A 16,182-nucleotide genomic window follows, 5' to 3' on the forward strand; every position below is an offset into this window, starting at 1 on the left:
GGGGTGGAGCCGGCTTTATTTCCTGAGGAGATTGGGGTCCTTCAACATCTGCAGGACATCTGCAGAAAGCTCTTGCAGATGTTCTACCAGTCTATAGTTGCCAACATTCTCTTCTATGCAGTGGTGTGCTGGGGAGGCAGCATCAAGAAGAGAGACGTGCTGAGGCTGGATAAGTTGGTCAGGCGGGCTGGGTCAGAGGTCGGAGTGGAGCTGGACTCTCTGGCTACAGTGGCAGAGGGAAGGACGATTTGCTCTCTATCATGGACAACGACAGTCACCCATTACACACCACTATAATGAAACAGAGGAGTGTGTTCAGTGGAAGGCTGCTCTCACAGAACTGCTCAATGCACAGATTCAAGAAATCATTTGTATTTATTGTGCATATTAAGCTGCTGGATGCCCCAATTTCCTTCCCGATCTCTCTATCTCTGTATCTATCTCTTTGTTGTAACAATGCTTCTTGACATTGACTCTTATACTGTTGCAAAGCCTGTTTATTTCCCCTTAAATGATGCCATTTAGTAAGGAAATGCATTTGTCAGTTGAGCAGCAGACTTGAGTTTCTTGCTGCCAGTGTCAAACAGGTTATTGCCATTAGTTAAACTGCAGGAATGTCTTAAAGACATTAAGGCCTGGATGACCTCTAATTTCCTGCTTCTAAATTCAGATCAAACTGAAGTTCTTGTTCTCGGCCCCACAAATCTTAGAAACATGGTGTCAAACCAGATACTTACTCTGGATGGCATTACTTTGGCCTCCAGTAACACTGTGAGAAATCTTGGATATGTCCTTCAATGCACATATTAAACAAATATGTAGGACCGCTTTTTTGCATTTGTGCAATATTTCTAAAATTAGAAACATCCTTTCTCAGACTGCTGAAAATTTGGGAATGGAAAGGATGGAATGGCCTGCCTGCAGTCCTAATCTCAACCCCAATGAACACTTGTGGGATCAAAATGGGCTTGTTCATGCCAGAGTGACCAATAGAACCACACTGGCTGACTTGTGACAAATACTAGTTGAAGAATGGAATGCCATCCTACAGCAGGGTGTGGCCAAGGTGGTGACCAGCATTAGGAGGCCATTCCGCCTAAATGCACTTTATGTATGTGGCTAAAGACCGACCACATGTGCCTTATAATTACTTTTAATTTAAAAATCACAAATAGCTCTTTCAAAAATAATTATGACCATTTAACATTTGCACATATATATCTTCATATTCTCATTATGTCCTTCTCCTCCACCAGTGCTCTGTCTCCTTCCGCATTTCTAACTCATCCTCTTCCTCCTCACCTCAAGCCGCATCTCCTGAACTGAAGTCAAGGCTCGGACACACAAAAACGTGCATAAACATGCACGTTTATTGCCGATATACTTATTGTCAGCAGATTAGACATGAGACCCTCCCATCTTTGGACAACGAGCCGGATAAACACTCAAGAATAACAAGAACAAACAAACAACAACATGACTGCAGCCCTGACACCAACCATGAGGCTTCAAAATCCAAAACCATCTGGTGATGTTACAGTGGCTACATCCATGTTTTCTACTGTTTCCGATTCTAACGCTGGAGTCTAGGAGAACTAACTTGCTTTTAGAGCAGCCTTGAGTGAGCATTAGAAGATGTGGAGTTTTTGGCACTTCAGCATTGGCCACATTTGAAATCTCCTCAGCTATAATAAAGCCCCAATTCATATGGATTAAATCATACAGATTAGCCCTGCATCTCTAAATCTAAAGCAAGCTGATGAGGATGTTACAGTTAAGTAATTGGGGGAACAACCATTCATATTGAAACTTGACCTTGACCTTATTTGCACTCGACTATCCAACTGAACTTGAGTCTCAAAATGACATAAATCGGGACTATTTTTATTCTGGAGCTCATGCTGCTGTGTCTGATATTACACTGGGCTTTGCTCTGCTGTATCTCAGCTGCTTGTGGGAAACAGTCATACATAATCTCAAAAGCTGTCAACATCTTAAGAGTCTGCATCATGTGACGACTGCTGGCCGCTAACTATGCCCGATCGTCTCTCCTGGTCCTTTTTTGTCAGTGGTTGCTAGGCGAACAGTAATAGCGCCAGCTGGCAGCCTAGAAATCACAAGGTCACGAGGTCTCTCCTGTTTGCTGTCTCCTCTCACTCTGTGGTACAGAAAGTGTCCCAACCTTCCTGTTATCTTCAGATCTGATGTAATATTGACATTTCCAAAATCTACAGATTTCAGCTTAAGGGAGAAAATTTACCATCATTGGTACAGAGAGAAGGTAACCCAGGTTTCTTTTTTCTCATAGCTACAATTTACAGGTGTCCCCTAAATGATCATAAAATTATTTAAAAATTAGGACAGCCAAAAGGATACACTCACTGAATGTGTGTGTGTGTGTGTGTGTGTGTGTGTGTGTGTGTGTGTGTGTGTGTGTGTGTGTGTGTGTGTGTGTGTGTGTGTGAGAGAGAGAGAGAGAGAGATTGTGCAGCACAGGAAAATGTGGGTTGCAATTTTGCACAAGTCATTTATTACAAGAAACTACAGACTAAAAAAAAAGACAGAAAAATAAACACAAATATAACTGTGTCCTTGTCCAACTGCCTTTGTGAGAGCTTTGAACCGTCAGAGTCATGAAATCTTGTGAAAGTATAACAGTTCAGAAGTGGTTTTAGGAGTAGGAGTCATACACATGTTGTTTTCTTGTTTGCTGCATGGACCAAAGAGACAGCAGAGGACCCAAAACAAACAAAAACTGCACAAAGCTCACAGCAGACCAATGCAGTGATGAAAACAGAACATAAGGAATGTTTGAGTGGAAGTATAGAAAAACCTGCCAAGGAACAAACAGAGGATTTGGGTGAGTATAGCTGGATGGACACAGGTGTGGCAGAAACATAGAGCAGGGATGAAGTCGAGCTAACAGCAGTTGTTTGGAGTCCGTGTAGGTACAGTAGTCACTCTTCCAAAGAGATTGTACTTATGATTTTTTTTTGGTCATTCAATGTGTCCACTTAATAAAAAGACATGTTTATGGATTATCTTCTGCTCTGTTTTCTTGTCCATGGACCAGCCCCCCCCCCCCCCCCCCCCGGGTGTTCCTGAAACTCAGAGTATTTTGTTCTAAGAAATGAAGGCAATTCCAAGCAGTCAATTGCACAGCACAGCTAATTTCCCTTTTCATAACTGTATATATATATATATATATATATATATATATATATATATATATATATATATATATATATATATATATATATATATATATATATATATATATAAAAAAAATTTCATTATTGCTGAAAGGGTGGGACATTGGTAGGTGCTAGCTCTCTGTGGGGCATCGAGCTTTTGAGTCTTACAAATCTGACCAATAATATGGCTGCTGTGCAGTTAATTGTACTAACGGATCTTCCAAGGAATCCAAGCTCCAGTTTTGGTGAGTGTTTGGATTTACTGATGTGTATGCATGTCTGTGTGATGCTACCATGGAGTCTATGGAGGCAGCTTACCAACCAAACCTGCTGGTGTGAAGTGTCCGACCTCCAAAACATCATTCAAGGAATCACTGAGTGATATTATGGTCCATCTAGCTTAGTCTGCGGTTTAGAGTCAGTTTGCACTATTCTTTGAAGGGAGTAGTATACACTGTTGTATGAAATCTTCAGTTCTCCCAATATCCCTGGATTGTTATTCCATTAGCAGCAGCACATTGGCTGAATGATCTGGGACCTTCTCACCCTTTTACACACATTTGTGGAAAGCTAAAAGACAGAGAAGGCAGCAGCAACACTGACTGACACTGAAGGCAAAACCAGTGTGGACTGGATGAGTAGGTCTGGAGGAGAGTTGCAGAGCAGCTTACAGAGGCACCTGCAAAATATCTTGAGGGTGTCGGCTATGTGCTATCATCCAAGTCATACTGAATGCCAGGAACGCAGACAGAAACCAGCGTTGTTGAAATGTTGCAGCAACTTTGTGTTTCTAACACTCCTCATTCCTCCTGCCACAATAATTTATCTTGTTCCATGTCTCTGATAAAACTTCTAGCTGATGCACCCAGCCACATCCTTCAGGAGGTAATGATTAACCCACAGCTGAACAAAAATATAAAAATCAATAACGCTTTAAAAATAGTATCTCTGACAAAATGTATCAAAAGTCAAAACAGCCACAACTTGCTTATCCTGGAAGCTGCAACCAGTCCCTTCTGAACCATGATTTGAATGTGGTCCGCACTGTCTAATGATTAACACACTGCTACCTGTGATGACTTGGCACATTGTGTTCACCTCAAAGTGATTCAACTAACAAGTTCATTGCTGTTTCTTGGATTTCTTAAAAGCAGCCATAACCACAAAACATCCTCCTGAACGAGTGTGTTTAATTTAACCTGAACTTGAACTGCAGGCTCAGTATATAATCTGTTTTAGCCTTTGTTTCACTCAGGTTACTGATCCCAGAGGCCTTCACTACAGAGCAGGATTGTGTCTTATCCAGGTAACTTCAGGGCTGACCCCAGGTTTTCAAACATCTTACTGAGCTATGTTACCACAGGAACTTAGGCTGTGAACCTAACCTTCTTTGGAGCAGGTAATGTTAGAGATTAGAGATCAACAGGTGTGAAATCACTGTCTACTGACCAATCACTTCTTTGGAAAATTATCTAAAATAAATATATATTCCATGAAGAGACTTCATTCCTTGTTCTGTGTTTTCTGTTGGCTGCAAACCCTTCTGTGAAGCACCACCTTATCGTGGTGGAGGCTATGTTTTTGGGGGGCTTTTGGCCTCTGGTAGGGTCTCCCAAGGCAAAGTGGTCCTGAGTGAGTGGTGATTCCAATGACCTGATTGGCAGGGCAAACAGAGATAAAGGCTGAGGCAGGGAGGCAGGAATAAACAAGGATTCAAGCAATAACACAAACCAAGAACAGAAGCAGATGAAAACTAAAACAAACCTGAAAATACAAACACAAAGAAACAAACCAGAGCACAGGACCATAATCAGAAAATACAAAACTAGAGAAAACCTAAAAACACAAACTTCAGGTCCAATGTTTGAATTCTGTTTTTAGTCTGAACTCTCAGAGCGGTGAACAGCACCGAGGCTGCAGCTGAACGAGTAAAAACTAAAACTGTCTTTAAACATCAATTCAATGAAACACTCCATTATAACCAATCAGATTCTCCCGTGTCTTAATGATGGAGCCGTGATATTATCACGTCTGTTAACTCACTCACTGTTAACTTTATTAATACAGCAGCTCTTTTAAAGCACACACATTCATGCAGTGCCTTTCATCTCTCACACACACACACACACACACACACACACACACACACACACACACACACACACACACACACACACGCACACACACACACACACACACACACACACAGCTGATTTGTCTGCAGCAGCTGAGTCACCTTCAGTCCAGATCATGTGTTTAACCTCCTCAGAGTTTTCTAATATCATGTTGTGGTAACTGAACCCAGATAACACAAAGTTACCCCGGCTGTGCTGAACTGGCTGCACAGACCAGACCTCCACCTCATGCATGATCGCTGCATGATCATTAGAGTCAACAAATAATCTGCTGCATTTATACAAAACAAAAAGTGTCAGATGTGTTTCTTTCAAGAAATGAATATGAATAAAATGTTCTTTGGTAGAGGTGGGCGTAATAAGTGGAGTCAAATATGCTCTCCATGCTTTCATGAAACTCAGTGTTTATAAACAAACCATAATATTCATTCACACTTCATTTAACTTCTTCTATAAACCTGTGACTTATTTTTTCTTTGTCATTGCCTTCTTTATAGCTCTCTGCTTGGTTTTCCACCTCTGTTGTGTTTACCTGCGTGCTTCTATATAAAGAAATCTGTTTTCTGATGCAATCCTGAGGCCATGTTAATATCGACCTTTAGTCAGACAAGGCTGTGATAAATAGTGTCTGTTGTCTTTGGGTCCATGTGAAAGTGGCGTGGATGTCACTTTGAGTCTAAAGTATCTCTGCAGGTGACTCAGACGCACACACACACACACAGGCTGTGTAAAAGGGGAGACCCCCACCACCACAGGACAAATCCTGCCCTCTGACCTGAAGAACACATGAACACATGTGTTTCTCAAAAAGGAAACTCTCTTGATGGTTTTCTCTCTTGCTGTAACAGGTGGGGTTACAGGTGAATGAAGCTGGAGGTCGATCAGAGCTCGTGACGGTTAATTTGAGGTGTGTTAGAACACAGAGCATCGAGGGCGGACTCTGGGCCTCAGTTCAAATAGTTTTCTAGTTTTGATTTGGACTTGTGCTGCCTCAGAGGGCCACTTTATTATAGTTATACCATAAACTAAAGTGTGGCTACAGTAAACCGTATCTGGGCTTTCACCACGTGCTGGTGCAGAAAAAATAATGCACAAAAAGTACGAGTTTATCTTGTTCCATGTGTCTGATAAAAATTCTAGCTGATGCACCCAGCCACATCCTTCAGGAGGTAATGATTAACCCACAACTGAACAAAAATATAAAAATCAATAACGCTTTAAAAATAGTATCTCTGACAAAATGTATCAAAAGTCAAAACAGCCACAACTGTGAGCAAGAAGATGAACCTGAGTTACTTTATTTTGGTCTGCATGCCGACTCTGCAGGTATAATTACACCGTGAGCTTTTCTCTGTGTGATCAAACTTCGGTATAAATGTGCTGCAATAACGTTTCACAGGTTAAGATTCCTTTTAAAAAGTTATTTGATGGTGCATGACAGAAGAAATGGTTTGGTTTAGAGTAAGAGTCAAGGCTGCAGTCTTAGCAGGAAATACACGGCTCAAAATACTTCAGGAGATTTGCATCTCGTTAGTTCACTTCCTCACTTTGAAACCTGCCATGAGAAGAAAAATAATGTCACTATTTTTTATTCCCAACAACAAGAAGAGCCCTGGTCTGTGGGGCCTCAGTGTCACGGTTAGGCTGTGTGGCTGGCAGGGGAGGACCCACTCACAGGATGCATGACACAGAGTGGACTTTTAGGAGCTTCAATGCTGAAACTTCTTTCAGTGTCCAAAAATACAAAACAAAATTCCAAAATCCAAGGTCGTGTTTTCCAAAATGTGATTCTGTCACGGTCCCGGGCCGTCTGCCCAGCGTTTAGTTCTGTTTTCACTAAGTTTTGTTATTTCCTAGTCTGTTTTGGTCTTCATGGTTCATCTTAGTTCTGGCTTTGTTATCATTTGTGGTTTTCTGGTTCCCTTTGGCCCTGTCTCCTCCTGCGTCTGTGCTCTTGTGTCTGTTTTGTCTTTTTGTCTTGACCCTGACCTCCTGTGTTTTCATATTCACTTTTATTCCCAGTGTTGTGACTAGTCTGCGTTTCTGTCCCATGTCTGAGTCTCTTTGTTTGTTTCCCTGTGCCGTGGTCCCTGTTTAGTTTTGTGTGTGTGCCAGTTCCCCGTGGCAAGTCTGCGTATACCTTGTTTAGTCACTTCCTGTTTTATTTTGACAGTCTTGTGTTCCCTGTGCTTCGTGTTTGGTTTTGTTTCCTCTGTTGTTAGTTTCACCTGCTGTTTCCCATTGACCTGATTACCCTATGTATATCTATGTGTTTTCTTCTGTTCATTGTTGTGTTATTGTCTATTATCCCTGCTGCTGTGTGTCACTATTCTGGTTATGTTTTCATGTATTTAGTTCTGGCACCCGTCCAGCCCAGTGCAGCTCTGTTATTTTTATCATTACTCAACAAACACCCTTTCAGGTCAGTTTCACACAGTACCATGACAGACACACACTTGGACCCTAAAGGAGAGTGCGCACACACAGCAGGTAGGTACAGCAGAAAACAACTGAAGGCTTAAATACACACAAGGTAATTAGGTAGAGTGGACACAGCAGGGAGCAACAGATGAATCAAATGACACTAATAACACAAAGGAAGCAAAACCAAACCCAAAGCACAGGGAATGCGAGACTGTCAAAATAAAACAGGAAGTGACCAACCACGACGCACACGCAGACAGAACACGAGGAATAACATTCAAACTGGGGAACGGACACAAAAGACACCACAACACAGGGGAGGGACACTAAGGGAAGGGATACCTAAATGCCACACAAGGAAATTAAATACAAAAGGGCTGAGACACAGGGAGACAGACACACTGAGGAAAATTAACACAAGAACTCAGAGACATGGGAAGACAAGGACAAAGGGGAAACCAGCATAAAATACAAATAACTAAACCAAAAACCAGATACAAAACTATAACAAACAGAGAAAATAAATTATAAGAAAAAAACAGTAAACACAACCAGAAATATAACAAAAAAACAGAACTTCACTAAAAGAACTCAAAACACTGGACCACCGGCCCAGGACCATGACACTCAGGGTGAAGCAGGTCAAAGCTGATAATTTTATTCTCATAACAATGAACTTTTTGTCTAAAACACCAACATTTAAGGATTCTGAGTGATGACACAAAGGCTGCTTTGGCAACGTTCCTGCTACTGATTACACAATAAATCCAGTTTATGCTCAAACAAGGTTTACCAGAGCTGTGTTGACACGATCAGCTTATGTCACAGCAATTAAACACAGGATTATCCTTGCAGTGATTTTATTGTTTGTTGCTTCTACGCTGTTATTTTCTGTCTTTGCTTTCCCTTCAGCCAAACTGACCTGAGCCAAAAAAACTGCAGTTCCTCTGACGTCCACTTCACCACTGTCTGCTGGGCTTCAGCTCGGCTAACTCGAGTCTCTGAATCTGACCTTTTGACCGTTTGTGCGCCAGCTTTTGTCTGTGAAATTTTTACTTCTAACTAGCAGGTGTGTCTGACACACACACAGGCTGTGTAAAAGTGTGTCTGTGTCTGAGCGATACACCCATACAGTGTTGTACACAACTTTCTGTTAGCTGAGATTAAACCACACTGTAGTCCGAAGCTAAAATCAAGGCTTCGGATCAAGTCTTCACAAATCACTGTAGATATGTCCATCTTTTATATACAGTCTGTGTTTCAGACTTTGTGCTGTCTGGCTGAAATTTTGTGTCAGTACCAAACAATTTTCAAAATGTTTTGCATTGTGTAAAATGCATTACAAAGGATTACTGTGTGGGATTAAAAAGGTTAGATTTCAGGATTGCTCTCGGTGCGTTCACTGTTACATGAATAATCCTGCTGTGGCATGTAAGGGGAATCCCAGTCATGATAAGGAGGAGCCACGGGGGTTATGCTGCACTCTGCAGTGAGTAATCGTCTCTGTCGCCAGCAGGGGTCCATCATGTTTTTCAAATAGCAGCTGAGGCAACAGGCTCAGGCATCTCAACCATGAGGCCCACACAGGGCCACACGCCCCTATCAGCTGGCCGGCAGCCAGGTCAAACTTACGCTGATTGGTTGGCTTAGATTTCCACTTAATTCTCATTGGCTGTTTAAGGAACCATATGACAGAATATGCTAATTGTCTCTATGTGGCAGTTGAAATCCCTGAGTGCCGAGCAGCTCAGGCACTGAGAGGCAGGAAGAGAGCGAGAGAAAGTAAGAAGAAAAGGGGGAGTGACTGCAGCATGCACTCTTAGAAAAAGCTGCTCTGCAGATTTCAAAAGTCAAAGGGACTGAAAACTTTTTCAAATACACTTTTTTTTTCTTGGACCTTTACATCTTTATTCCATGAGTGCTACGAGGTAAGCATGAATAAAGAACAACAAAAGGGTCTGATTTAGGTTTTGTGAAAGTGGGTCATGTTGTGATTGCGAGGATTAACTATGCGTTATAATTTATGCACACATCAAAAAGTATCTGACAATTGAAGCCATATAGAAACCGGATGCACTTTTATCATCATTTTTGGCGACATGCTGATAAATTCTATCAAATTTGAGCTGAAAGTGTGAAGAAACTGTTTTTTTTTATGGAGTAGCCATTGTTCTAACTTCTCTCTCTCTGAACTTTTTCTCCCTCCTTCACCTCCTCCCGTTCTCCCTTTCCCTCCCTCAGTGTGCTCAGGTCATTCGGTCCATCAGCAATGCCTGGCCCAGTAATGCCGATGGATGTGGCTATGCGGTTCTACATCAGCCACTCGCCGCCTCCTCTAAGAGGCTTCCTCAGCCACTACGAGGACCTGCAGAGGGCCAAGAACCGGGTGAAGCAGCCGACCACCCGCAGCCGCAACCAGCAGCTCTACAAACCTCTGCGACCCTGTCTCAGTAACCAGCAGAAAGACGACAGCAACTGTGTGGGCTGGAGCAACAACAAGGCCCGTAAGAAGAGGGTGGTGTTCGCGGACACGAAGGGCATGTCGCTCACCGCCATCCACGTCTTCTCCAAGTTTGATGATGAGCCATATCAAAGCAAGCATCTACAGGGAATCGCTGATGAGCTGCAATTCGACATGACCGACCTGGAAACAGCCACAATGGATCTAAAGATCAGCTCGGTGCGCAGCCTGGCGTTAGACTTCAAGCAGCCCTCAGCCGACTACCTGGATTTCCGGAATCGCCTGATTCAGAACTCCGTCTGCTTGGAGAACTGCTCCCTGCAGGAGCGCTCGCTCACGGGCACCATCAAGGTCAGGAACATCGGGTTCGAGAAGACAGTGCAGGTGCGTATCACCTTTGACTCGTGGGTCAGCTTCACAGACGTCCACTGCACCTTCATGAACAATGTGTACAGCTGCCAGGACACCGACACATTCGCATTCGTCCTGGAGCTGCCCTCCTCCATCTCTCCACACCATCGGGTCGAGTTCTGCGTCTGCTTCACGGCCCAGGGCCAGAGCTTCTGGGACAATAACGATGGCAAGAATTATACGCTCAAGCACGTCGGCTGGAATGGAGAGGCCCTGAACACTCTGGCCCCCCCAACTTCTGCTGAGCAGAAAAAGTCCTCAGAGCACAAAAATGGGGAGGTGAAGTTAGCGGAGCTCGAGTTTGATCAGTTTGGCAGCCCACGCATGTCCAGCGGACTGTTTCCCGGCTGGCAGAGCTGGGGTCACATTGATAACACAGTGCCTTATTGGTGAAACTGCAGCATGTTTGCCTTCCTGGCAATAAAGTGGAATAAAATAAACAAAAATGAACAGAGTGACAGGGCATTTAGTTCAAATCCAGCTGTGGGTTGGCTCGCAGCCAGAAACTAAACTGAAGCAAACAGAAACCAGACAGAAGCCTAACTGTAATGTTCTCAGCTGACCTGGTTTCTGCTGTAGTAATTGAGGATGATGATGAATGATTGATGAAACGTGGCTGGAGAATGACGGATGTTTGGAGTTCTCTATTGTAAAATATTCATGTGCCTTCTCATTGTGCCTGCCCACTAAAATACAAATTATTTGTACAATCCAAGGTAACTCTTAAGCCCCTTTTTGAGGGCCTGATGGATTGGGTGAAATAAGCACTGATTGAGATGTCCTTAATAATGTGATATCTGTAAATGGAGATGATTAAGTCCTTCATATTGAAGGGGGAAAATATGGGGAGTGCATGGCCCAATAATGCTTCTCTACTGCAGAAAACACAGTTGATTCATTGCTAATGAAAAATGCACACTAAACCTTTGGATGGATGGACATTAAAAATGGCCTTAAGTGTAATATTTAAGTCATGCAACCCTTTCTTTCCCTCCATGTAAATTGCACATATTTGTCTGCTGAGATGTTCGAGTGGTGAGATGATTATGGAAATGAGCTGCTATTGTGTGTCAAGAAAAGATTCTGCATGTGAGTGGCTGCTTCGACGAGGGAAGAAGTCTGGAAATGTCTGTGGATCTGGGATGTTGAGAAAGAAATGATGCCAGGAGTGAATGTTTGTTTTCAGAAGTGCAATTCTTGCAGATGAGTGTACAGTATGTGTAGCTGGAATCGAGATTTTCTGTTTTTGAAACAGCTCATGTCTTTTCTGTGGATCACTTGAAGGCGGGTGTCGCTGACGCGCACCGTGTCGTTATGTATTTCCTTTATGAAATAAACTGCTATATTTGTGCTAAAATGTTCTGACTCCAGACCCATCTGTCAAATAGACACTGGTAGTTTTTGCACATTGTGCTTCTTAAAATGTTGTTTTTCAGACAAATACAAAACAAAACAACAATAAAAACACCACAGAAATTCGGACCCTCTGACAGAGACTCTCACAGCTTATTAACAGGCTGGGTTCCAATATCTCCTAAATATTATTAATAGTTTATAATACTCAGTTCTTCCACTTACATAACTAATGTTTGTAAACACAGGAGCAAAAAGTATTTTGTTTACAAACATTTGAGTTGAATAATTTACATGTGTGTATACCATCAGTGGGCGGGGCTTTTATGAAAACAAGAAGGAAAAGTAGGCCAAGGCTTTATTATTAAACACAAAACACACACACACACACAAATAATGATGACGGGTTTTTCACAGGTGTTTTTGAGACACGTGAGCAGGGGTCAGTTGTTTTGTCTTTTAATCAGCAGCTTGATATTGAGGCACAGTGCAGTCCAATCACATGCTGTTTACAGAAGATTAACTTTTTGCACGACAGTGTTTAATTCATGTAACATGGGTTTGAAGCTAGTAAGAGAGCCATGTGTACACTAAAAAATTCCTATAGCCGCGGTCCAGTTAAAGTCACATGGCAAGGGCACTCAGTCTGCACTGACCCACACGCTGCACTCATCCATGCATTAAATCACACGTGCAGGTTTCAGATAACAGCTTCCTTGATTTTATGGAATGCGTTCACTGCGTATCACTCGCTTCACTGATAAGTTTGTTGTACATTCGGAATGACTGCAAACCGAACACGCCTCAGCTGCCTGCAAAAGTCCTTTTTTCCTTTGCTTCCCTCGTTTCAGTTTTCCGTGCGGCCGCTCATGCTGGATTCATATTCAGCAGGAAGAACGGGGACTGGCTGGAATGCACAAAGGAAAGTCCTCAGGCTGGATCAGGATGAAGCCTGGAAATTCTTTCTTTGTCACGCTTTAATGCTCCGAGTGCATCTTTAGCTTTCATGGGTATATCTTTTATATCAGAAAAATCTCTGCTTGAAGCACGGTGCAGTACCACCACATCAGGTGGATGACAGCAGTGTTGGGAGTACCTCTGTAGATTAAGCACATGAAGTTATTCTGCTGCTGTTACCAACTGAGCAAACTTTATTTTTGTAGATGTAAAAAGTCTTTTTCAAGACCTTGTATGTGACAAGAAGAATTTTAAACTCTATTCTGGATTTAACAGGGAGCCAATGAAGGGAAGCCAATATGGGAGAAATATGCTCTCTGTTTCTGGACCCCTCAGTACTCTTTATATAGACTGGATCAACTGAAGGCTTTTTATGGTGTGTTCATGGGAGTCAGATAATAAAGAATTATAATAGCCCTGCTTGGAAATAAATGCATCACCATTCACTCTCAAACAGGATGTTACTAATTTTGAAAATGTTGTGTGTTTAAGGACAAAAATGACTCCAAAGTTCCTCACAGGGTTACTAAAGACCATCCGTTTCTTATTTCTGAGGTTTTTAAGGCCAAATTCAATAACTTCAATTTGTTTGAATTGAGGGAAAGAAAATCACAGGATTTCTGTAGAATAACAAAAAAACAGGAAAAAAAACTGTTACTTTGTAAATCTGTTTGGGAAGAAATGATTTAAATTGAGGTTACAGTTCTCCTCAGAGACATAAGTACATTAGTTTAATTCCTGAGCTGCATGCACGCTGGAAGGGATTTGCAGCAACGTGGCAACCGGAGACCATAGAAGGGGTCGACATTCAGCAACTTCAAGTGATGAAATGACTGCTGGAAACAGCGAGAGGGCGGGGCCAGAGATAAACTTTGAGAAAAGCAGTTGCTTCAATGGCAAATATCAGTGAGAGTGAAGGATGCAGCTGATTGACACATGACCTGGTAAACCTGGTAAATACATCTGGCAACATGTGACCAGCTGTCAGCTTCAAAGCACTGCGTGACAACTGATTCGCTCCAGTGATTCGCTCCCAGTGTGGATGCAGCTTTATGTAGTTTATAAAAGTATTTATAAATGTTATAAAAGCCTTGTGAGAAACACCAGCTGCAGTTTGTCAGATTTCTTGAAATGCTTTGTGCTGGTAAAAAAAAAAATAAACCAAGTAGCTAAAAACTTTTTGCTGCATAATTTAATGATTGGATATCTGAAATAAAGTGCACTGTACATGCTTCTGTACAGGACTTTCCTTTTCATTGTGTGAGGCTGCTGGGTGCAGATTTCATTTAGTGTTGAGTCTGACCTGGAGGCCTCCTTGAACGTCACCACCCTGCTCCTGCGTTTCTCACTGTGGGATTTACTGCATACAAATTGAAAAGCTGCTCCAGGATCAGCTTGAAAAGACACTTTCATCCTGAACTCAACCTGACTTTGGGCTCCGGCTCTTCTCCACCTGCGGGCTCATGGAACCACATTCCTTTTAAACCTGTAATTTCCTGACGGATCACCGCAAACAAACTCCGTCTATCCATCAGTTTTTCATTCCCTTTGTGTACATACTGCATGCAGGTCTCTACACTTGCTGTCACCGTGTTCCCTTTTATTGCAGTGCCTACTCTCATTTCCTTTTCTTCATTTGGTTTTCCTGTTTACATTCCTCTGCACTCGGTCTCAGCACATGTGACAAATTCAAGCAAGCAAGTGAAAATGCAACAGTTGTTACCAACAGTGTATCTGCTCACTTTATTTACTCTTTTTTAACAGACTAACTGTATGACACACAATTACAGCAGAGCCCACAGGCAGTATGATCTGATTCACGTCCAGTTTAAAAACTAAATGGCAAATGAGAAAAAATGACATGTAGATGAACCTAACTGGCCTATAAGTGCAGTTTATTAATATGCCCATTCATTTGAATGGGTAAATATGTCCAAACATTTGACTGGTACAGTATATGTGTCATATTATTTGTCAGATGATTCCATTTAAATTGAACAAACGTGGTCAAAAGATCTGGTTCAGTGATTCCAGTCAGCAGAGGCGAAGCAGCTTGCAGCTGCAGCAGCCACAGAATCCAAATCCAGTTGGATGAGTTACAAAAACTTCACCCTTTGTGCTGGTGTTACAAAGGGGTGCAACACATTTTTGTGGCTGGCTGTGAACATGTTTGTTTCTGCTACAAATCTGGACATTTTAGTGACAGCTTCCAGTGGCCGTTTGAGCCACTGCAGCTTCTGGTCCTCCCACGCTCGCTTCATTCTTCGGCCGTGGGAGCTGCAGCTGGGAACAAATATGCAACGAAGCCACTGAACATTTGGCAGTTCGTGTGAGACGGCTCTGTTAAACAATAATGTGCAGTAATGTCCTGTCTGCCATTGCAGGAGCAGCGTGGGATGTAATTAGTGTTGTAGTAAGATTAGAAAGCAGAGATACGCAGTCACAATCACCCATTCCTTCTTTGTCTTTCTCTGCTCCTGACAACATTTAAATGCTTGTTGATGCTCAAAGAGGGCAGACAGAGCTCTGGACTGTTTCTATGCTAATTTGAAAGACACTTACAAATCACCCTCCATCCACCCCACCCTACCTGCAGGACTTTTGTGTTGATGACAACTTAGTGTTGACAGAAACTGGTGAAGCCCTGGGTCATAAACAGCACGAATGCCTTCTTAAACCAGAAAAAAGCCTTTCAAGGACAGCGATTATTCAAAGGTACGACAGGGGCAGGGAGAGCAACTAAAGATGGGGTCACAGGCCGGTCTGAAGTATCATCGTTCACCCAGAGGAAGAAAGCTCAGAATCTAATGTTCTTATTGATGCTCATTTCCAGCTTTTTGTTCTTGTGCCCTCCTGGATTAGAACTACAAAATCACCCTTTTTTGGTTTAATTATTATTTCCAATTTTTCCTTCTTTTACTATAATCATTTTGTCTGTTGTGGGAGGACATCACACATCTTTAATGCCACTGTGTAGCCTGATGTTTATTAATGCTTAATGATAAATGAGCTTGAATCCTGTAACAAAATCAGTTTGTTGACATTATCATATGGATTCAGCGGCAGCCAAGAAATGTGTGGCCGAGCTCACGTGCAGCTCAGAGTTCAGTGCTGGTCAAACATTAACGGAGTCCGCGTCGCATCCAGAGAAGGCGTGGACAGATGTGATGCAATGAGGATGCGGAGACAGGAACCTCCCGTGCAGTGAGAGCAAGGCCGCAAAAACAAATCCAAAGCTATCAGACAA

At 42.5% G+C, this 16,182-nt stretch overlaps 1 protein-coding gene across 1 annotated transcript; it reads left to right on the top strand.

The window, feature by feature from the left end:
* Window positions 1-9,480: 9,480 nt before the first annotated feature.
* LOC115793576 (protein phosphatase 1 regulatory subunit 3C-B) lies at window positions 9,481-11,982 on the top strand. The gene is made up of 2 exons (XM_030748623.1): window positions 9,481-9,681; window positions 9,995-11,982. The coding sequence occupies exons 1-2, from the start codon at window positions 9,668-9,670 to the stop codon at window positions 11,016-11,018; spliced, it is 1,038 nt and encodes a 345-aa protein (XP_030604483.1). The 5' UTR covers window positions 9,481-9,667; the 3' UTR covers window positions 11,019-11,982.
* Window positions 11,983-16,182: the final 4,200 nt, after the last annotated feature.

This window comes from Archocentrus centrarchus, chromosome 15, assembly GCF_007364275.1.
Source record: "Archocentrus centrarchus isolate MPI-CPG fArcCen1 chromosome 15, fArcCen1, whole genome shotgun sequence".
NCBI classification, from domain to species: Eukaryota; Metazoa; Chordata; class Actinopteri; order Cichliformes; family Cichlidae; genus Archocentrus; species Archocentrus centrarchus.